Below are 23,973 nucleotides of genomic sequence, written 5' to 3'. Positions count from 1 at the left end.
ATCTCATTATTCCTGTCTTTGAAGTTAAAGCATTGTCATAAGATCTAAAAGCTGCATGTTACATGGTAATTTGTTGTGTGTTTTTTAAATAGTTGGTAACTTCAATAACAGGTTTGAAATGCATCCACTTATTATTTTTACTGTATACTTCTTCTAGTTCCCAATTTGCATAAGAGGAAACATCATACCTCTATGTTGGACAAATAGTGAGCTAAGACCCGGTTTTCAATGAAAACATCATATAAAATTGCTCATTAGTACAGTGACATATTGAAATAGTTTGAAACAGGAGATGGATTCATTTTCAACCTCTGCAAATAAGGAAGCTGCGATGCTTCCAGGAGAGAAGACCAATACTTTCTCAGACTACCAGCTGCACTACCGCACCGTCTTGTTTTCATTCTGCTCACTGCTGTGAGAAGCACGGCAGGTTTGGAAAAGTCTGTACGGATGCTCCTGCAAAAAAGAAAAACTACCTAGGAAGGGCCTCTAAAGGAGAGATGAAATGGTCTTAGAAGAAGTGGAAAGTCCCTTAAAAGAGATTCTTATTATTTGCTTTTCTCTGCCGTGGCAACATTTATTATGATAATAACTCAGGCATAAACGGCGCCACAAGAAGCTTCAGCGTCATGAAGTTGATGAGAGTGACTCCATTGAATAAAACTCCACTCTGTTCTTCTCAGTGCTCCATAGTGATGAGAACAATCAAGCAAATCAAAAATCATAAGCTTCAATGCAGAGGAAAGGGTAAATGGGAAAAGCTAACGAAGCTGGGCTTGACTGATAAATTATTTTAAAACCCTGATTTATCTTATTTTTTATTAAGGTATTATAAATGTTTCATCCCGCCCTGGAATCAACTTCAAAAAATTTCAAATATTGTGGCTAATGTATAATCAATGGAATTTAGGGGAAGGGAAACTAATGAAGCCTGATGCTGAATAGTTTTAATTGAACGTAGGTTTGGTTGCACTGGAAATCATTAGGAAGAATTCAGTAGAAACTTGGGATTTTAAAACATGGGCTCAATGAAAATAGGTAAGCTATAAATGATCAGATGGGTCTTAAAACACACTCATAAGAACATACTTTGAGAAGGAAAAAATAAGTATAAAGAATAAAACTGCTTAATAAAATTTATTCATCAAACACAGATGGAAATACATAAGAAAAAAAAAAAAAGCAAGGATATCTATAACTGTTCCCTTTGGGGAAAAGTACAAGGTTGTGGCATTTTGGCATTGTTATCTCTTCCAGTTTTCATTGCATCCCATTATATTTCAACTTATTATATAGCACTCAAACACTGTAGCTCAAATGAAGCTACTATTTTTATTTCTAAGCATAAGGAGAGTTCTGATGTCTAATTATTTCAGGTTTTTTGAAACAGTGTTTTTCCTAAGTACAAATTCAATATTTAAAAAATATTATCCTAACAGCCTTCGTGTGTTAGTAATGCTGAGCTCATGTTTCTAATTAGCCAGAAAACAGGTAGGCAGTAAAACATATTTGTGTAAAAAGGAGGGATAGTAAACTTAACTTCACACCTCATAAAAAGCTTTGTAGTCATCCCAGTGGTGGCTCTCAGCATCCTGTAAAACGCTTGTAGCACAAACTCTGACGCAGTAGTCCGTAACCTGAAACTGGAGAGTGTTGATGAATTCCTGATATCGCTGGACAGGCACCAGGAATATGGGTCTGTTCAGAGGGAATGATCAAAGAGACAGAGATTTAAGGCCTGTGTAGTAGGAGGTAACAATCTCCAGTACTACAAATGGTTTTGATTATTAGATATCAATCATTCATTTCCTCCTAATGCTGAGTCTACGTCCACATTCACTTTCCAAAAGGGGGGGGTTGGGGGGGAAGCGGGTCTTTGTTTTGCAAGTCTTTTGAAAATGTACATCTGCTGTTCCACAAATATGCACTTCAACTTGAGACAAACTGCATTGTCAATACATCATTCAAAAATAAAAGTATTCTTTGTAAGCCTATTATTAGAGATCAGTGCATTATTTAGGCATTAGGTTATCATTATTATAAAGAAGAGAGGCATTTGTCAGAATCAACTTTTATAAAGCTATCACACGTCCCACAAACATACTCTTTTTATTTTAAAAATTGTAATTTTGTAGATGTCAATTATCTCATAAACAGTTCTAAAATATTCTACAGAAATAAAGTGATTTCTGGCACATTTTGTTTATAAATTCAAGTATGAATCACAACATCTGACTATGAGAATTAAAGAAATGCCATAGTTATATTCTACATCAAGCTAAATTTATTTTACTTTTATCTTTAGCTATTTATAGTATGCTTTCTCTCATAACTAAGGAACTGCAAAGGCTGAGTAAATAATGTAGAATAGATTCCTGGGCTCACAGTGGACTGCCAAGTCCACATGCTTGTTCCCTCTGCAAGGGGCCACGCTATCTTCTAGAACAGTGGTTCTCAACCTTGGCTGCACATTAGAATCACCTGGGAATCTTTTTAAAATCCTGATTTCTGAGCCTCATCCTCCGGAAATTCTGTTTCTTTGTTACTAATGTTGTGGCCCCACCCCATAAAAAAGAAACAGAATTTCCGGAGGATGAGGCTCAGAAATCAGGATTTTAAAAAGATTCCCAGGTGATTCTAATGTGCAGCCAAGGTTGAGAACCACTGTTCTAGAGAGTACAAGGACAGCCAGGAAGGCCATGTGATAATACCTGTGGTCATTTTTATTTTCTGTACATATATATATATAATCTTTTTAGAATACTAATACGTGAGAATTAAGACTGCCAGATGCTTTCTCCTCAAATATTAAAGGTAGTTTGTCACTAAATTGATGTTCTGAAATAATATGTTCACATTAGTTAATAGAATAGATTAAAATGCATTTATTTTCTATGTCAGCTCCCAACATCCTGTTGACTTTGAAACAAAAGAGAGGCGTGCATATTTCCCAACTGTGTATACATGAGACAAAAATAAGTTTATTTTTCCTTTACAGTGTAGGCAGTACCTTGTGCCTCACAAGGTAAAATCATTGCTACTGATTAGAATGTGGAAAATGCATCAGTCTTTTGAATGAACCTTTAGAAAAATACGTATCTTTCTTAGAATCTATGCATCTGGTTTAATATATCCCATGCTCCACCTTTTTGACATTTCCTAGTCAAGATAAATGAAAATAATTCACCATGTTAATTATTTTCTCCTCAAAGACCATCATCAAAATTTCACTCCTATGATATTCAAGGATTACACATTACTGTAAACATGGCCATCCACTTAATATAAATGGCACTTACTTGTTAGTATTTTCTTTCATCAAATTATCATATCGAGTAAAATGCTGGAAGATATACACCGCCGTGGAGAGCACAGTGTGCAGGTTTTCCAGGGGAGCTTGGGAAGGAAACTCCTGGCTTCTCTCTTGCAGTCTCGCCAGGACAGCTGTTGCCACTTTACAACAGGCCTCCACAAAGTGTGCTCTAATTTCCTGGAAAGAATCATCTCTGCATGCCAGAGCCAGTGGAAGCATTGTGTCAAGTTTTTCCATGATGTCAGAACAAAACTAGGGAGAAATGAATGCAGCACTGAGTTATTGGTACTCTGACAGCACCGTGTAATTTATGTACAGGGGAGCCAAATTCCTAAATAATGAATTTGGCATCAAACATAAATATAATCACACAACTTTATAGTAATTGATTGTAGAAAGTTAACTGTCAGATAAAGAAATACCAAAAAGATTACCTTGCAGACATCATGAAAAACTCAGGAAGTAACTTTACATGACAACAGTTTTATTTGCAGTTAATAGAGCTAAAAAAAAAAAAGTACCCTTGATATTAATACAATTGGATTATTTTTTAATTTCTTTTAATTTTCTTTTGCTAAATTTTCATAAAGTGTGATTAGTCATCACATTAAAATAAGGTTATATCAGTTTAACTAAATCTAGAAGCACCAGAAATAACCTCATGTAGCATCCTTATTGGTAAGGAGTCAGCAACTTTTAGAAGTAATATGTGTAGCTTTTCACTAGTTATTATGAATCTACTTCTTAATGGCAGAGAAGGTGTGGTGGATAAGAAGTCAAAACTTGCCTCTACTCTAGATTAGCCAATGGTGTTCCCTGTGGAATGTTCTGGAGTTTCAGGGTGGCAGTAGCAGAATAGGAGGCCATCTCTAAGACCTCTCTTTTAAAAAACATTTAAATTATAGGTTGCTGAACTCAGTGTGGGCTTCATACTGAGTAACGGTATTTATCTATTTGCATGATGACTTTGTATTTTCTCATTATGTTCTGTGACTCTCAAAGCACATGTAAACATGTCAGACTGATGCTAATGAAATGCAGTTCGCATTAGGGGTAAACAAAGATTTAAAAGTTGCCTAAACCTGCCGAAACCGGTTTGGCTCAGAGGATAGAGCATCGGCCTGCGGACTGAAGGGTCCCAGGTTTGATTCCGGTCAAGGGCATGTACCTTGGTTGCAGGCACATCCCTAGGAGAAGATGTGCAGGAGGCAGCTGATCGATGTTTCTCTCTCATCAATGTTTCTGGCTCTCTATCTCTCTCCCTTCCTCTCTGTAAAAAATCCATAAGACATATTTAAAAAAAAAAAAAAGTTGCCTAAACCAATAAAAGACAGTAACTCCTTCAATCTCCTAAATGTCTAGTGAAGTCATTCAAAGGGGGGAGGGGGGTGAGAAGAGATTAACCACAGATCTTATATGCATACATGCATTACCTATGGACACAGTCAGTAGGGTGGTGAAGGCCTGGGGCAGGTAGAAACCGGGTGGAGGCGGGCAACAGGGGGGAAAAAGGGGGAACATCAGTAATACTCTCTACAATAAGGATTTAAAATACTAATGATAAAAAAGATAAACCCAAGCAAGCATGTTCCCAGCTCCCCAGGAAGTCACAGAGGCCTCCTCTTTAGTTGCCCAAGACTCATGGAGCAACAAGGTAGTAACAGGTTTAAGTCCCTTTCACCAGCAGTGGGCCATGATACCAGAGAAAACAACTGGTATTGGGTTCAGTGCTAAGTGTTTGCCAAGAGGCTCCACTGTTTTCCCCTTTGCAATGGCTTATATTAAAAAACAAACAACAAAACTCATTATGCCGATCTACATACAGTTTTGAAAGGGTTTCATTTGATTCTTGCCTTTGCAATTTTCTTTGGTTGGTCCTCCTCAGGAGCCACACAGCTGTCTTGCCAAACTTGTTGGACATTTATAAGGTTCATAGCATAAGTCACAGCTGAAGACCTTTCATTGTGCTCCTGTTGGAGAATTTTTATGGAAAAATCTTCTATTGCTGTCGTTATACAGTGTGCCATGGGAAGAGACACTTCTTTAAATGCACTTCTCCAGCCAAAATCTAGTAGAGTAGTCTGAAATATAGATGTATATGAAGTCATATTCATCTTAATTCAACAAGTGTTTCTACTGTTATATAAATATAAAGTTGTTATTTTCATTCAGCATGTTGAATATAGGTATTCTTTGATAAACTGTAAAAGGCACCCTTACAACCTAAAAAATATTACCCAGTGAATAAAGCAATATAGAAAAACATGTGCATTCTTTACACACAGTAATATACTGACATTTCATTTTAATTCATCAGTGGATTTAATAAAAAACTTTTTTCAAAATTTAATCTCTTAAATATAGTTCAATAAAACCATCTTTATGAGAGCTGAAAGTTACTCTTACTATTTATCACATAAAGCAAACTTTAAATTCAATATATTTAATAAAGTCTAAATTAGATTTTTATAGTCTTTTTTATAGTTTATTGTTAACAAGTATTGCAACATAAGACAGCATTTTATATTCAATCTTTTATTTCTTTTTCACTCTCAGAAATCCAGACAAGTGAAAAAATAGCAATAAGAAATACAAATTTCTCACAGAAAATACACCACTGCACCTTTCCAGATTTTTACATCTTTAGAATTTTAGTTTCTCCACTCACAGACTGGTACATGGCACTACTCTGTTTCAGAAAATGAAAAATTAAAACAATCTGCATTACCCTGTGTGTTGGGAGACAGCGAGGCTGGAGTGGACACTGGTACTTTTTTTTTTTTTTAAATTTTGGTCTTTGTCTCATACGGCAATATATTTATGAATGTATTATCTCCCCCAAGTCCTCTAATGTTCTCTATAGTACTAAAAGCTTTATAGGTAGTAGGCTGAACCTATGCTTAGAATTGACTCCCTGTTTAATGTAATCTTGTTAATAGTAATAATTTACCTACTCCAACTTCAGAAGACCTTAAGGTTCAATATTACTGACTAAATTACTTATTTTCCTAGGTCTCAACTTTTTTGTTAGAAATATAAGAGCTAAATTCAATGACTTCTATGGTCTCTTTCAGTCTAAAATTACTAAGATTATTATCATTAGCTTCATTTTCTTTCACACACATCCCATTCAGCATTAATTTAATGCTTTTTGTATATACTGTACAAAGTAATAAAGGTGATTCTTCTTCTAGAATGAAAATTCTATTATTCCATGATTCTCTGATCAGAAAGAATGGCTTTCATTCTCATGATGCTTATAATTAAGTTGTAATTGAACTTCTAAAGTTTATTTGGACCTTTAACATCAGAGGGCCTTAGAACACATTTCTCATCTTATTTTACACAAAATTATTCAGTATTTTAATCTATGCAGTTCATATAATCTCCTTTCTAACAAGTGAAACTTTAGAAGTACCATGGGTATAGTCTTGTACTAGAATAGTATTTCTTGGGACACATTTATGACAAAAATGCAAAAAAAAATATATCACCTCCATGAAAATTAAAAACAACAACAAAACTCTGGTTTTTGTTCTCTCAATGAGGTCATATCAGTTCATTAAAATTATTTATTCATTCATTCATTCATTCACCCAAGAAAATATATTCTGGTGAAAGTTGCCAGTAATTGCCATGGCTGCAGTGGTAATTTTTGTGTGTGTGTACAATGATGATTACCCTAGTCCATGATAATTTATATGTGATTATAATATCTTGGCCATTCTGAATTCTCTTTTCAAAATATAGAAAACCAAGCACATTAATAGCTGCTCTTAAAAAGAAAACTGAAAATCTTTACTACTCAAATGCCCTCCTAGAAGTCTATCTGTTTTCATAAAATAGTGTTTGTTTTCTTCTACTCTTCTCATCTGATGTTTGGCGCCAAAAATATTTCAGTTGAAATAGAGAATATTTACTAGTTGATCCAAGAAGAAAGAGGAAATAATGTGGCTTTCTGTTCTGTGCACAAAGTAAGTACCCGTTGAATCCCTTTCTTCCATCACCCTAATGCTAATTTCTTTTTTTCATTTTTTCATTTTTTAAAAGTATATTTTATTGATTTTTCAGGGAGAGGAAGGGAGAGGGACAGAGAGCCAGAAACATCAATGATGAGAGAGAAACATTGATCAGCTGCCTCCTGCACACCCCCCACTGGGGATGTGCCCACAACCAAGATACATGCCCTTGACTGGAATGGAACCTGGGACCCTTCAGTCCGCAGACCGACGCTCTATCCACTGAGCCAAACCAGTCAGGGCTAATTTCTTAATACTTACTCTGACTTTTGGTTAAAGCATAATGTATGACTTTGCAGTTTCCTGAGTATTGTTCTTGCTTTCTAAATTGAACCTGTTAAAATCCTATGTCCTTATACCTTTTTAAATGTTTACCTACTATTAGTCAAGGTCCACTCAGAAAATAGAAACCACTCTAGGTATTTCAACAGGAAAACAAAAGTTAATGTAGTTTACTAAGGTGATGAAATTGTGTGGAGCCAAACCATGGGCTGTGAAGCAAGACAGATATGAATGCAGCAGGAAGCCACTATTTCTCCAAGGGCTGGAGGAACAAAGAAAAAGGACTATCTATGGAATACAGTTTGTGGGGCCACCAGTCAAAGCTAAAGGTAAGACTGCTAGCTGGAACTGGAATCATGGAGAGAGGATTGTGTGGTGGGAGCAGAGCCCATGGAGGAAATGAAGGAGTCACAGATACTACTACTAAAGATATTCTCTAAAAAATAAAAATAAGTACATAAAGATATTCTCTAAAACAAAGGAGGGGAAGAAATACTCGGGTTTTTCTCTAACATCTACCATTCAGGTCTTCCATCAATGCCTTTCATTGACCAAACTTTCCTAGTAACCAAGGAAGCCTGGAAGATGTAATTCTCTATAATACAGAACAGAGCAGCAGAAGAGTGGTAATGGATCTGAGCACAAATAGGAGATGCTGGACACACTAAACTAAGAGACCAGTTCAAACTATTACTTCCTCTTTCCTTTCGTTTTGAATCTCCATTTTCTCCCTTTTCAGCAACTTTCTACAGTCCAAATTCTCAAAGTGTAGACCCTGAGTTGGGATGAGAACAAAGACCTCCTCACTTCCAGCTCCCTCCTTGCAATCTGTCCGTGGAACAGATTGTGCAAAAGAGCAGTGTATCTATTCAATTTTCGTCAAAATGTATAAGCCAATTTTCAACCAAGAGTTATTTCTTTTAGTGTCAAAGGGAAAACACAAGACATTTTTATTTATAATGGATTCACAGACATATGATGATGCTTTTATCTATATACTAGAGGCCCGGTGCATGAAATTTGTGCACATGTACAGTCCCTAGGCTTGGCTGTGATCAGGGCCATCTTCCCCAGCTGCCCGAAGCTGGCCCCGCCCCCCACCACCACCCACTCCCGGTTCCCTGTTCGCCATTGGGTGATCAGTGCCTGATGGGTGGGGGAAGGAACCGAGAGGTCTGCTGTTCCTGCCTGCTTGCTGGCCCCACCCCTGCCATGGGTGGCCATTAGGCGATCAGAGCCTGCCAGCTGGGGAAAGGGACCGAGAGGAGGTCAGTGTGCCTCTAGTGACAGCTCCAGTGGTTTGCAGGCCAGCCCCACCCCCAATCAGGGTGGGGGTCCCCACTGGGGGGCAGGGCAGCCTGAACTTGGGTGCACCAGGGGTTTGCAGGCCAGCCATGCCCCAATCAGGATGGGGGTCCCTGCTGGGGGAGGGGCCTGCCTGGGCAAGGGGCCTTGGGCAGTTTGCAGGCCGGCCATGCCCCTGGCTTTGTTAGAAAGGATGTCCAGAAGATGTCCGGTCTATCTGGTCTAATTAGCATATTACCCTTTTATTAGTATAGATATTAAAGCCTAAGTGACCGGCTGAGTGGCCAGTAGCTATGATGCGCACTGACCATCAACACAGGAACTGCTGAATGACAGCAACTTTGCAGAGTGCCCTCTTGCACTCGGACCCCTTGGGGGATGTCGGACTGTCGGTTTCAGCCTGATCCCTGGAGACCAGGCTGAGCCCCACTGGTGCATGAATCCGTGTACTGGGCCTCTAGTCTATGAATAAAGAAATACTTCCCTTTTCCCCCTCACATACCTCTTTTCCTAGTAGCAATTGCTCTGAAGAAATATTGGTTTCATTTGCTCTAGGTTTCTCTATTATAGTCTCTCTATTGGATGTGACCAAAATTCCTATGCAATAGATAAAAAAGAAAACATACAAACATACATTAATACAAACAAGTGATACTAGATGTAATTAATAGAGTCAGGTTAAAATTAATTGTGTAGAAAAACTCTATTCATACTATATACACACATACTGGTTCATGCATATCAAGATGCTGAGAATATAGTCAACAAGATGTAGGATGATGTCACCATACAATAATGACAGTATCAAAATATACTGAGTTCTTCCAGACATTCAACTTATGATATTTTTGTATTATTTACATTCATATTTGATTTGCATACATATATAATCTGTTAAATATGGATCTGTTTGTTATTAATTCATTTTCATATTGATAATGTAGAGTAAGTTAAGAATACAATGTAAATATTAATTTCCTTGCTCATGTAAAAAGTTAAATTCTAAAGTACTGCATTTTAAAACTGGTGGTATTCCTTAGCATTTCAATACTTCCTTTCTTGAAACAAGGAAGAACAAAAGTACATGGGTGAACATCAACATATCAGGAAAAATTACACTCTTAATAAGTATATCAATAATTCATTGGAAAAATGCAAACACTGGAACAGATAAGAAATAATCTCTAGCTCTGTTTAGGTAGTTCAATTGGTTGGAGCATCGTCCTGATACACCAAGATTGTGGGTTCAATCCTGAGTCAGGGAACATACAAGAATCAACCAATGAATACACAAGTAAAGAACAACAAATTGATAGCTATGATGCACACTGACCTCTCTCTCTCTCTCTCATATTAATCAATAAATTTTTAAAACACAATAATCTCTAACGCCTAAAATGGAAAAAATTTTCTCCACTTTTATAATTAAGTTTCTCAGTTTTTATAATTATGGAAATCTTTTCCCTGGGGGAAAAAATGAATACATATGCCAAAAAAAAATTATTCCACTTTTCCAATAAGGCTCTATTAATTAGTTTAATTTGATATAAATGATACAATTTGATATGAAATAGTCAGTTTCTCCTTATGTCCTGAGCAAACAAATTTTGAAAATCTTACTGATTCTTCTCAGTAAGGTTTCTGTCCAATATATCCATCTGGCAATTTTGTGGGGTTTTTTTTTCTAAATATGGTTCTATAAATTAATCATGAATGATTCCTAAGTAACACAGTTGACTGAAACATTCCCTAGGGGGATTATTTGGTAGGTGATAACATCCTTTTTGGAAAACTTATCAGAATTTATCTATTCTGAGGAAATGTTTTCCTTAACTCCAGTGTTTTTTAATCATTTTGGATTTATGAACACCTTTGAAAACAAGTGAGAGAACACTCCATCCAAAATGCACAATATAAATCTATGGGAACTACACACAGACACACAGATACACACAATTAAGGCCCCTTGTAAAGTGCATTCATGAACCTCAAGGGCCCATGGACTGCAGTTTAGGAATCCTACTTCATTTCTCAACAAATATCACAACAACGATAAGAAGGTTTTAGATCAGTGTTATTCCAGTTAACCTAAAATATTTTCTCTATGACCTGGATTTTAATGTCTTCTTAAGAAGAGGATAATACATATAAATAAGGATCAATTCTAACATTAAAATAAAATCCAGATTAATCAAAGATTTTAAGTAAAGAAAAAGGAGATGCATCGATAAAAATTCTGCTATGTGAGATGTCTGAGATTTTATTGTCTATGTTTTCTTCCAGGATTCTTATGGTTTCATCTAAGTCTTTTATCCATTTTGATTTTATTCTTGTGTATGGTGTAAGTTAGTGGTCTAGTTTCATCTTTTTGCCACACCATTTGTTGAAGAAACTGTCTTTATTGTATGTTCCTGCCTCCTTTGTCAAATATTAATTGACTGTAATGGTATGGGTCCATTTTTGGGGTCTCTGTTCTGTTCCACTGGTCGATATGCCCATTCTTGTGCCAGTACCAGGCTGTTTTGATTACAATGGCTTTGTAGTATAGTTTGATATCTGGTATTGTGATTCCTCCAACTTTGTTTTTCTTTCTCAAGATTGCTGCAGCTACTCATAGTCTTTTTTGTTTCCACAAAAATTTTTAGAGTATTTGTTTTAGTTCTGTGAAGTATGCCATTGGCATTTTAATAGGGATTGCTTTGAATCTATAGATTGCTTTGGGTAATATGGAATTTTAATGATGTTAATTCTTCCAATCCATGAACATGGTATATGGTTCCCTTTTTTTTGCATCTTCCTCTATTTCTTTTTTTCAATGTCCTAGAGTTTTCCAAGTATAGCTCTTTTACCTGCTTGGTTAAGTTTATTCCTAGGTATGGGATAGGGGAGATGAGAAGAGATAAACCAAAGAACTTATATACTTATATGAATAGCCCATGGACACTGACAATAAATAGGGCAATGAAGGACTGGGGCAGGGGGCCAGGGGCTGGGAGGAGGGGGTATGAGGTGGAAATGTGGAATACCTGTAATGCAAATAATAAAAATATTTCTTAAAAGAAAAAGGAAACTATAAAGTTATTAAAAATATGAATTATTTTTTCAAAAGATCTAAATCACATAAACAATTCTGCATTAGCAAGCAAAACAGATATAAAAATTGACTTGATACTCTCTCAAAATATCCATACTTTAAAAAAAATTAATAGACTTTAGTTTTTAGAGCATTTTTAGATTCTGCACATCATTCTTTGTGTTGTGCAGTTCAATGGGCTTTGCCAAATGCATAACATCATGTATCTGCCTTTATTATATCATAGACAATTATTTCACTATTCTTAAAATCCCCTGTGGTCAACCTATTCACCTCTCTTCTCCTTTTCTCTCCTCCTGACAACCACTGGCCTTTTCACTGTCCCTATACTTTTGTTTTTTCCACAATGTCATAAATCTCATATAGTTGGAATCATATATGTAAGCTTTTTAGACTGGCTTCTTTCACTTAGCAATGTGCATTTAAGATTCTTCCATGTTTCCTCATGGCTTGATATCTCATTTCTTTTTATTACTGAATAACATTCCATTGTATTGATGTACCATAGTTTATCAAATTTACCTAAGGAAAGTCATTTTGGTTGCTTCCAAGCTTTGGCAATTATTAATAAAGTGTTACAAACATTCGTGTGCAGATTTTTGTGTAGACATTAGTTTTCTATCCATTTTTGTATATAGCTAGGAACATGATTATTGGATCATATAAGACAATGTTTAGCTTTGAAAGATACAACCAAATTGTCTTCCAAGAGGCTATACTATTTTACACTCCTATTAGCAATGAATGAGAGTTCCTGTTATTTCAAATCCTTGCCAGAACTGATACTGTTAGTGTTTCTAGCATTAGGCATTTTAATTGGTGTGTAGTGTGCTCTCCTGTTTAAATCTGCATGTCCTGATGACATATGATGTGGAGCATCTTTTCATACGCTTACTTGCCAACTGTATATCTTCTTTGGTAGGTGTTTCTTCAGATCTTTGACTCACTTTTTTCCCCTCACTTTTAAATTGAGTTTTTTGTTTCCTTGTTGAATTTTAAAAGTGTGTATGTGTGTGTATATATATATATATATATATATATATATATATATATATATATTGGATACAAGTCTTTGATCAGATATGTGTTTTGCAAATAGTTTTCTCAGTCTATGGTTAGTATTTTCATCCTCTTAATGACCATACTTTTTTACTTGACAATTTCACTTTAGAAATTTATCATCCAGATATACATGTGCAATATTAAGACATCATTCAAGAAAATTTGCCATATCATTGTTTGTGGTCACAAATAAACAGGAAAGTAAAACCCTAAATGTCCATCAGTGAGTACCTGGTTAAATGCACCAATGGAAAACTATTCAGCTGTTAGAAAGAATGAGGTATTTCTACATAACTGTTAGTGAAAAAGAATCTCTGCATAGTATGTACAGATTTTGTTTTATTTTAACATAGGGATAGATATGGAAGTAGTTGCCTCTAGAGAGTGAAACTAGACAACTGGAATAGAACTAGACATACTTTTCAGCATACATTCTTTTGTCCTCTTTAACTGCTTTACCATATGAGGAACTATTATTCAAAAACATTTTTAAAGAAGAAAAAATAATGAAGATCAAGTTAATGACATGAAGGAGCAACACCTGGATTCTTAATGTCACTTTGCTTTTCTACAGATAGCTCACAAAACCAGCCAATTTAAAAGGTATTTACACTGGAATAATGACACTAGTTTGAAGCATAAGCTTGCAAATCTATATCTGGAAATAACTATCTGCTGTTGTGTAGCTATAATTTAAGTTTATGAAAAAAGTTAATTATCTTATATTTATTGTTACACTCTAAATACAATATGCCTATTCATTCAAAGTAACATGCTTTGATATTTACATAAACCATCTGCCTATTTTCAAGATTAGTAAATAAGAAGATAAGCTTCCCAAGCCTTTCTTGCTGATGGGCAATTCTATAGTAAGACAGAAAATGAATTATCAAACAATTCTGATAATCTTTATAATATAGTCTCCCTCCAAATTAAAAAAAGATTAAAAAAACTGAATACTACATAGAGAAGCAAAAAGAATCATTTTAAGACATGATTCGTAACATTGACTCTATACTAATAAAATATCTCATGGTTTTAACAAATTGTGGCATTTTATATTTGTTTGGAATTCAAAATGGTCAACTTCAAAATTCCACATTGTCAAACTTCATAAATTCTGTGAACATGTGACAAATTACTTCACCTATTTAAAAATACATTAAAAATCCTATTCACTTATTCACATCGTCTAGAGAAGGTAGCCCATTTTGGACTCAATGCTCTAAAATACAGGTTATTTGCATGCAGTCAACACTGATTTCTTTAGGAGCATGCCCAAATAAAGGACCTCAGTAGAGTGCAGAGCATCACAGGAATGGTAGCTGCTGAGCAGCCTTCCCCACAGAGTTCACTGTGGTTCATTTTACACTTCTGGTTAGTTCCCACACTGTTGCTTTCTTTCATGGAGAGTAGAGGTTGGCAGTACTTCCCTGTGACATCCACTTTCACACCCAAATTGGTCTTCATAGGCTCCCATTGTGCATACTACAAAGCAACTTGCCTTGTTGGCAGCTCTAAGTGGGAACTACAAGTCTTTCTTTTCTTCACTGCTCTTTTCTGGCTCACAAGTAACCTCCCACCAAAAGCTGAATCTGTAGAAGAGACTACATCCAAGAGATAATACTATGAAAAAGTATGAAGAGAAGCCCAGGTGGCCACCTTGCAAATTTCCAATGTGGAAGCCTTCGACCTCTCTGCCCAAGAAACAGCTAAAGTCCTAGTGTAATGAGCTTTACAAACCCTAGGAGCCTCTTTACCTTAACTACATACACCTCCCTAATACAATCCCTTAACCATCTAGCTAAGGAACTCTTAGAAGCCATTTGACCCCTCTTAAGACCCCCTAAGAGTACAAACAATCTTTCAGAAGATCTGAAATCTTTGATTCTTCTGAGACAAACCCTAAGTGTTCTTCTTACATCCAATTGAAGCAGCCATTGCTCTTTGTCATTGCTGGGGCTAAAGAAAAATGAGGGCCAAGAAATCCTGGTTTAGATAAATCTCAGATGCCACCTTTGGAAAATTTGAGGAACTGCCTGAAGAACAACTTTATTTTGAAAGAATCAAACCTGAAGCTACTTCATAAGATATAATCACCTAAAAGAAATACAGTAACCATCAAATAATGTCCTATCTTTTTCTGAAATGACCAAAATAGAAAACCATCAAATTATGACCCATAAAAGCAAATAAATGTAACTAAATACCATTTATTTCTCAAAAACAAATTTGTGTCTCTATAACATCTATTGAGTCATATTCAAATTACTAAGAACACTGCCAATTTGACTAATTCTATAACATAGTAGAAAACATCAAAGTAAAAAGTAAATTATTTGGTTAAACATCTTTATATTTTCTTTATGTGATGTTAAGCACCTGGATATTTTTAAAACATCTGGACAATAAAAAAATACACACAAAAACTTACCTTTCATCACACTGTTTTGGTTACATAGACATAGTAGGTAACTCTTTCCAAGATCTTTATTAGCAAAATATGCTCCAATCAAAGAAATACACAGGAAACCAAATGACTTGATCTTTTTCCCCCATTCTCTCCCACACAAGATTTTTAAGCAAAAGATGAACTATCAGGATAACTTAAGATACATTTGGTTTCTTTAATCATCCATTTCAAGGAATCTTTTCCTTTCTGATTTACGAAACAAAGGTTTTTGATAAAAATTGATTAGCTTGGCTTGCACACAATAAAACATTTTTTTCTTGACAATTTCCTCCAAGATCATTATTTTCAGGGAGCCATAAAGTTATGTCAGATTAAATCAATCTTGGCTTTGTTACAAAAAATTAAAAATTTTAACAATAAAAAAGATATATATCACAAGGGGTGCTCTAGTACTTAGACATTTCTTATTCCTGTCCTTCAAAATTCATTCCAAACTATGTTCAATAATCCACAAATACATATCTATAGTACACTATTATTAATGTGATATTGAAGTTGCTTTTACAGTGGGGCCTTGACTTACGAGTGTCCTGACTAACGAGTTTTTTGAGATACCAGCTGTCTCTTTTTGCATTGAGTTGATAGAGTAATTTGAGTTAATGAGCTCCTTAATGAGCTCCTTAACAAGCTCGGTCTCAGAATGAATTAAACTCGTAAGTCAAGGCCCCACTGTATTTATTTTTATTATTTTATTTTTTGTAAATCCTCACCCGAGGATATTTTTCCATTGATTTTTAGAGAGAGTGGAAGGGAGGGGGAGAGACAGAGAGAGAGAAACATTCATGTGAGAGAGACACATCAATTGTTTGCCTCCCACACACACCCTGAATGGAGCTGGGGATCAATCCTGCAACCAAGGTTTATGCCCTTGACCAGAAATTTAACCAAGACCTTTCAGTCCAAGGACCGATGGTCTATCCGTTGAGCCAAACCGGCTAGGGCTGAAGTTGCTTTTATCTGCCATGATGCTAAATTTAGAATAAGACATTAATATTGTGGCATAATAATATATTTTCTCTGTTGATTTATTCAATAATGGCAACTGTTATTCTTAAATATACAGCATTTGCCAAATCTCAACATTGCTTAATTTTAATCTAATGACGTCAAACCCACTTTTTCTTCTTTTTTTCTGAAATCACTATGACAAATTTTTGCTTCAATTCTTGGCCTTGGCAGTTTTACATCTTTACAATACCTATCTAACACAATTCTAATTTTCAATTTTTGTTGCTCTTAAGGGGAATAAAGTTCTCAGAATTGACCTAAATTTTCTAAGGTCTGTCCTAGGACCAATACAAGATGAGACTAAATGGGTAGGATCTAGATTTGTTGAAATGCACTGTTTCTTTATCCACACCTCAGAAAAGACCTGCTACAGATGTGGATGAGGGATGGCAAATCTTAGCCAGGAATAATGTATGAGTATCTATACCAAGTGTCAACCACTCGAGAAATCAACATTGCAATAAAAAATTGGGATGTCATATTTCTTTACTCAGATCTCTCCATGGCCAGTCAGTTCCTTCTAGAAAACCCTCTAGGGCTCACATGATTTCCTAATCAAATCTACTTTTTTATTCTGTTTTTTAACTTCAATATTTTGTGTCATATTTTTATTTTTTTCATTGTTTTTCTTTGTCAGCATCCAAATTCTACTAGTATAGTCCATCTCCATTTTTCTTCAAATTATCTCCAAATTTGGAAAAGTGCTCTACATTAGTTACTTTATAACTTAATAGTATTACTTAAACTTAACTTGAAACATAGAAGGCTAGTAAGCTATGCTTAATATAAAACAAACTTTAACCCTATCACTTTTCTAACATTATTTACCCAGGCAAAGTAAATTTAAAAACATAAAAGTAAATATATTAAAGCAAGTGTAATTCCTTTCTAAGACATTAGCTTCTGAAATTTCAGATTCATTTGCTTGCCTAACTTTGTTTCACAAATACAACCACTATCTATTTTTATTCCTTCAAATGATATATAGTATCATGTAAAAGATAATTTTGTATTGTTCATTCTGATGTAGGTGAAAATCGGTATAAGTATAGATATGAACACACAGAACATATTATGGCTTTGAATTCTACCTTTAATTTTAGAAACATTCTTCCAACACACATGGCACTGCTTTCTTCTAAAAGATTTTATTATACTAAACTTAAAGTAACATATTATATAATTCTAATTACTATTAGAACAACACATTTATTGTTTATGAAATGCTAGAGTTTCTTTTCAAGAATTCACATACAATAAATCATTTAATTCTCATAGCCCTACATAACATATTGCAATATAAAGCATCTAATTGTAAAAGAAAACAAAGAGAAATGTATTTTCGTCCTATACCATCATTGGGAAGATGAGAAAACTGAGGTTTAAGGAAGGTAACTGTTTTTGCTCAAGGTCATCCAGCTGCTAGTAGTAGAAGAGGAGCTACACTAGATCATTAAGTCTGCTTATTTTTTTCATAGGCCAGACTGTGTTTCTTCGAATTAAAAAAAAAAAAGATCTGATTTTAGTTAAAGGCAATTATCTGGAATTGACTTATAATGCTTTGTCAACTAGAATTATGGAATTTGCCATGTATAAAGGATAAAAATGTAATTCTATGGTTTAATAGAATTTTCTTAATGTTTCTCTCAGGCTTTATGTTTCTTTAAAGAATTCTATAAAAAAATTTTTTTCAAGTAATGGTATAGATTCAGTAGCTGGAAGCAAAAATAGGGAGAATAATGGATTTACAATTTAAACAAAAGGGCACGTTACCTGATTTATTGTTCCTTGGTATCTTGAGTGATAAAAAAATTTCTTCAAACAGTTCTTGAACATTTTTTTCCAGCTTCAAAAAGGATTTTATAAGCTGTGATAAGAATTCAAGTTCATCTAAGGAAATAAAAAAATTTTGTCCTTTCTGTGGGCATTCAGGAGTAACTGTGAAAAGAGAAGATCAATACTATAGTACATTGTATTTTTTTTTTCAGTAAATGCTATAATAATCTATGTGATTACATAAACAATCAAAACTAATTAGACCTTCAATAAATAAACCAAGTTTGCTCTTTAAGAAATACATATAAAATCTCCTAGGAGAGTCTTTTCTTCTGGGAACTGGAGATGAGTATTCTCTTTAATACAAATATGATAAATAAATATGTATTTATTCTCAGAGTATAAACAGGAATGTGATTTGTTGTTGTAAAATCATATTTTATACAATTTTATTTTTAAAAAAAAGTCTGGCACAACTTTAATCTAGTCACAAGGAAACTTAAGAAAAATCCAAATTGATGGACATTCTACAAAATAGCTAATCTATACTCTTCAAAAGTATTGTGTCCAGAAACACAGACTAGGTTTTGACTAGACAAATGATCTACTCAAAGAAGTCTAAAAAGACATGACAATTGAAATTAATACATAATCAGGCCCGGGTTGGGTAGCTCAGTTGGCTAGAGTGTTGCCCTGATACACCAAGGTTGGGTGTCTATCCCCAGTCAGGGCACATACAAGAAGCAAACAATAAATGCATAAGTAAGTGGAACAACAAATCCATGTTTCTCTCTCTCTCTCTCTCTCTCTCTCTCTCTCTCTCTCTCTCTCTGTCTCTCTCCCTCCCTCCCTCCCTCCCTCTAGTAAAATAGTTAATACACTATTAGTATTTTATTTTATTATAAAGGACTTTATTGGGGTAAATTGGTGAAATCTGAGTAATGTCTACAATTCAATGCTATTATTGCATGATTGTTAATTTTCTGATTTAGATAACTTTACTGTGGTTATGAAAGAGGATGACCTTTTGTTTAAGAAATATACATTAAAGTATATAAAGGCAAATGTCTGTAGCCTATTCTCAGTTCAGGGAAAAGAACAGTTTTAAGAGAAAGAGAATGCAAATGTGAAAATGTGGCAAAATAGTAACATTTAAGGAATCTGTATATTTTTGTAGTCTGAAATTAAAACAAAGATTTTTTTAAAGACTAGATAAAATACATAAATCTTCAAGATCTTAGAAGTGTCATTACTATATCACTAATAACAAAGCAAATTGACTTAGTAGTTGAAGCTAGACTATATAATTCATGAAGCCTTGTTTTAAAAATTAACCTGTAAAAATAATTGTAATATCTATTGCTTTCTAAAGAACAGTACACCTTAAAATAAACAAAAGTTGATTATTTTCCTTTTATAATCATGCTACTTTCAAGTCACACTACAATTTTAATATGATAGAAAAATATCTTAAACTTTTTAAGAATATGGAGACCAAGACTGACCTCACCAAATAGCACCTTTGACCAAGTTTTCAAGTATTTAAAGAATGCTTTCTTTATTATTGCCACTTCTTAAGATACTTAATTACAAACTGAAAATGTTGAGTACTATTATAAAATAAGCATCAAGTTCCTTTGGAGAGAAAAAATTAAGAGTGTTAGTTCTGGCGATTCCATGTAAAAATTGGTTACCTTTATCATATGGATTTAGAAGGAAGATTCCAATAATGTAGCAATTTTATGGGTAATTCATAAACTTTAAAATGTTTACAACAAACTTGTAACCATATAACAGTTTTTTACTGAGGACCAAAATTGTCATGGTATCATTGCAGGTAATATGAGAGAAACCTGTCAACCAACTTAAACTGTGGAATTTAGTCCTATTCTTTTTTTTTTTTTATCCTCACCCAAGGAAATGTGTGTTTGTTTACTTTTTAGTTTATAGAGAGGGAACGGAAGAGAGAAAGAGAGAGAGAGAGATTGATGTGAGAACGAAACATCGATAAGTTGCCTCCGATATGCGCACCAACCAGGGATAGAACCCACAACCTAGGTATGTGCCCTAACGGGCAATAGAACCCGCAACTTTTTGGTGGACGGGACAATGCTTTAACTAAAAGAGCCACCCTACAGGGCAGTTCTCTTCTTAAAGAGTTAAAAAAAAAAAAAAGGTTTGAAAAAAATCTATGAGTACCTACAAAAATTCTGTTTCATCTCTAATTGATGTTAGTCCTACATACAAAGTCTGTTTCTAAACAGCCCTACTCACATCTACTGTTCTTCCATTGGAAAGCCAGAGAACAGAACACATACAACCAATATATATAGCTAAGATTCTGTTATTAAAATCATGACCTAAAAATGAAAAGAGAATAAATAGATTACCATTTGTTTAGCAGTTGCTTGATTCTCACTCGGTCTACTCTATTTGATCTCTGTTAAGTTTTGTTCATATAGATGGAGGGGTTGGTTTAACCTTCTAAATCTTAAAGATGTTGATTTTCAAAGTAAATGCTTATAAGCCCACTTTTCAATGATTAAGAGTCTGTCCTACTTCCTTAATAGAAATGATATATATTTAAGAAGGTTTTGTGTAGCTCAATTCTAAATCAGAAGTATTGTGTATGTTTATAAACTAAGCAAAAAAGCTCCCCCTCCCTTCCCACAAAAGAAATTGAGTCAAAATACTATAATCTAATAGTGCTACTTATTTAAAAATTATATAGGGTATGAGGATTCTACCTGAAGAAGTCTTACCTACATATCCTGGATTTAGAAGTATTTTATATTTCAGAAATTTAAGAATATTGAAAGATAAATCCATTTCAATTCAATTTATCTTTATAAATTAACAATGAGAGAGGACAGAATAATATGTATGACCTAAATTTCATCATTTTTGTCCCAAAGAAGCAATGATAATGATAGACTGCATTAACTAGCAGTCCTTATTTCCTATTACCTTTAGCTCAGTGTTCTCCCAAGGAGTATTGTGAGGATTCTTAACTTATGGGGAAAATAATTCTGTTATAAATTAATTTTGTGAAAGTTCAATTAAGGCAAAATTAAACACAAAGGATGAAATAGCATTTCCCAGACTTATTTCTCTTACTTTCCCCACAGTATCTCACAGGACTAGTGTTTTAATCATCACACCTTAGCTCATGCTTTCTATTTGCCTAAGCATATCTATTTTTCTGTTCTTCAGAGTCTTCACTGTTAACCAAATTAGGAAAGTTTCTTTCGGCAGAAATCACTAAATTAATCTCTTTTCCTTCTCAAGATTCTGTTTGCTGCTCTCCTCCAAGTCACCTTTTACAGAAAACCTTATCTGGACATAATCCAGTTCTCCTTCCTCCCCTAAGCCAACCTGGCCTTTATTCGTTGTATTTGTTTACTTATTTGTTTGTTTGCCTGTTTGTCACTATGGAAATATTTTGCTTCAAGACATTTTGGACATTTATGTTTATATATAGGCAACTATGTTTAGCTGGCCATCAATCATTGTTATAAAATATCTAAAATAATGATTGCTGATTTATGTAGGATGAGTTCTATGATTCTCAGGAAATAAAAATTTCTCCTAAATCCTAATACTAGTAGAGAGAAAAGAATAAATTTCTATTTTAAAGTAAAACTTTAATTTACTGTCAACTAACAATGAGTAAGTCATGTAAATAATAACTAGATAGTTGGGGTTTTTTCCCTCTATACAATTTTAATAAATTTTTTCCTAAAATTTAAAATTCTCTGCTTTCCTATTATTTAAAGTATTTGAACACAATATAAATTTTTGTTTATGATGGTTATGATGAAAGCTACTTATTTCTATGCTGCTCGCATTTCTATGTCTGTCCTGTTAAAGGGCATTTCTCAACTGGATAATCATTTGAAAAGGGTTCTATGATCAAATAGGTTTGGGAACTGCTGCATAGAAAATAATCTTTAAAGTGATTCACAATGCAAATTAGTATGTTAAAGTCTCTATTTACTTGTATAATAATGTGATTTTTAAATATTGTTTTTCAAACTTTTTTGACCAAAGAATGCATTTACCAATACATTTATTAACATCTTGGATTTCCTAAAAAAAAAAAAAAAAAATTAAGGGAAAACTGCTCTGGATTATACTCTTATAAAATTTCACCATGAAAAAAATATGCACAGATATTCATTGAACTATTGTCCTAAGTAAATACATAAAAACGAGGGGGGGGGGGGAGAAGGAGGAAGGGAGGGAGAGAGAGAGAGAGAATAATGTTATATTAAATAGAAAATATATACTCAAAAATATGACATAAACTACAGAATATACACTTAGAGGTATTTTTCATCTAGTGGCTAATAGTTAAAATATTAACTCCATTCTCTTATAGAAAAAGTAAGGACATTGAAAATAAATCTAGACGGGCATTAGGGCTCCTCACATTTGATCCACAACAAAGCAACATTTGGAATAATTATCAAAGTCCAGCTAAATCAGACAAACCATAAAAATAGAGGTAGTAGCTGAAAGCACACATATTATTTTTCAAAACCATTAGCAACAGAATTCTTGTTAATAATAGCATTAAGATACAGGAGAAAATGAGAAGCTAGAAAATCAGATAATCTGAAGCTGGTGGATCAGTATAATAGGATAAAAGGCGCACATTTTTGTTTTCCCAAGAAAAACGAACACTAGCCACCCTATTATTGAATGTGAAAGGATCTATTTCCAGTGAGGAAGTATTCTTGGTGCCACCAGACAAGTGATGTGAAAGAGAGATGACACACAAAAGGTACTGAGAGTCTCATTATTTCAGATGAAATTCATGACATAATCCAAATGGAATATATTTGTTCCAGAGGGACCACATAGGAACAAAAATAAGCAGCATTTTTTTGCCATCACCCAAGTGACTTCCTGAGAGAAGGTGGGACCTGGGAGCACACTGGCTTTGCAGTGGCCTGAGGAGCACTGTGCCTCCCTGAGCACCTGCCTCCAGGGCACCGGGTAGCAGGGGAAGGAACTGCATACAAGCACCATGCCCTTGTGTTTTTGTCACAAACACCAAGAAGTAATGGAAGCTGTTTCTTTCCTCTTTTCTCCAGCATTATTTTTGTAACTTACTTTTCAAATTTGACTGACTAGGACAGCATCTGAGGTAAAACTAAGATAAGAAATAGTTCCACCTTAGTTTTAAAAACTGAACTGTTTCTTGATCTCTTTTGAGGAAGCTTCCATAGGTACCACTCAAAACAGTCAGTGCAAAACTGTTAGAGAAGTTGAGTAAATAAATGAGTGAATAAATGATTAAAAGCATGAAGTTGTTATCTTTGAGGTTGAGTGAAAATGCAACCCAACACAAGATGAAGATATGGAAACTTAGATTTCCACGGCTATCAGAACACCTCTTCTGGGTGGTGAGAGATTGGAGAGAGGATTACAGGGGAAGCTGAGCCTCCTAGCAGTTAATGAATCTGAATTTGAAGTCAGAAAACATTTAACTCTTGGAAGATGGAAGTTGGATTCCTCCAACTCTCTCTGGTTTCCCCACTTCTGTTGCCCCGCCCCCCCGCCCCTCACCACCCCCTTCATGTTTTATTAGGTGGCATGCTGCTATTTATAATACCACTACCTGTGGCACAAGCGG

At 34.5% G+C, this 23,973-nt stretch overlaps 1 protein-coding gene across 3 annotated transcripts in view; it reads right to left on the bottom strand.

The window, feature by feature from the left end:
- The window catches only part of KIAA0825 (KIAA0825 ortholog), a 367,814-nt gene that overhangs the window by 255,243 nt on the left and 88,598 nt on the right, over window positions 1-23,973 (bottom strand). For all 3 annotated transcript variants that reach the window (XM_059694100.1, XM_059694103.1, XM_059694101.1), the window contains exons 6-10: window positions 18,330-18,494; window positions 9,422-9,516; window positions 5,167-5,394; window positions 3,300-3,565; window positions 1,548-1,698 (exon numbers count right to left, since the gene is read on the bottom strand). In XM_059694100.1, coding sequence (XP_059550083.1) covers window positions 1,548-1,698; window positions 3,300-3,565; window positions 5,167-5,394; window positions 9,422-9,516; window positions 18,330-18,494 — 905 coding nt within the window. The remainder of the gene's footprint in view (window positions 1-1,547; window positions 1,699-3,299; window positions 3,566-5,166; window positions 5,395-9,421; window positions 9,517-18,329; window positions 18,495-23,973) is intronic.

This window comes from Myotis daubentonii, chromosome 4, assembly GCF_963259705.1.
Source record: "Myotis daubentonii chromosome 4, mMyoDau2.1, whole genome shotgun sequence".
NCBI classification, from domain to species: Eukaryota; Metazoa; Chordata; class Mammalia; order Chiroptera; family Vespertilionidae; genus Myotis; species Myotis daubentonii.
This window is presented reverse-complemented; position numbering and strand designations above follow the sequence as displayed.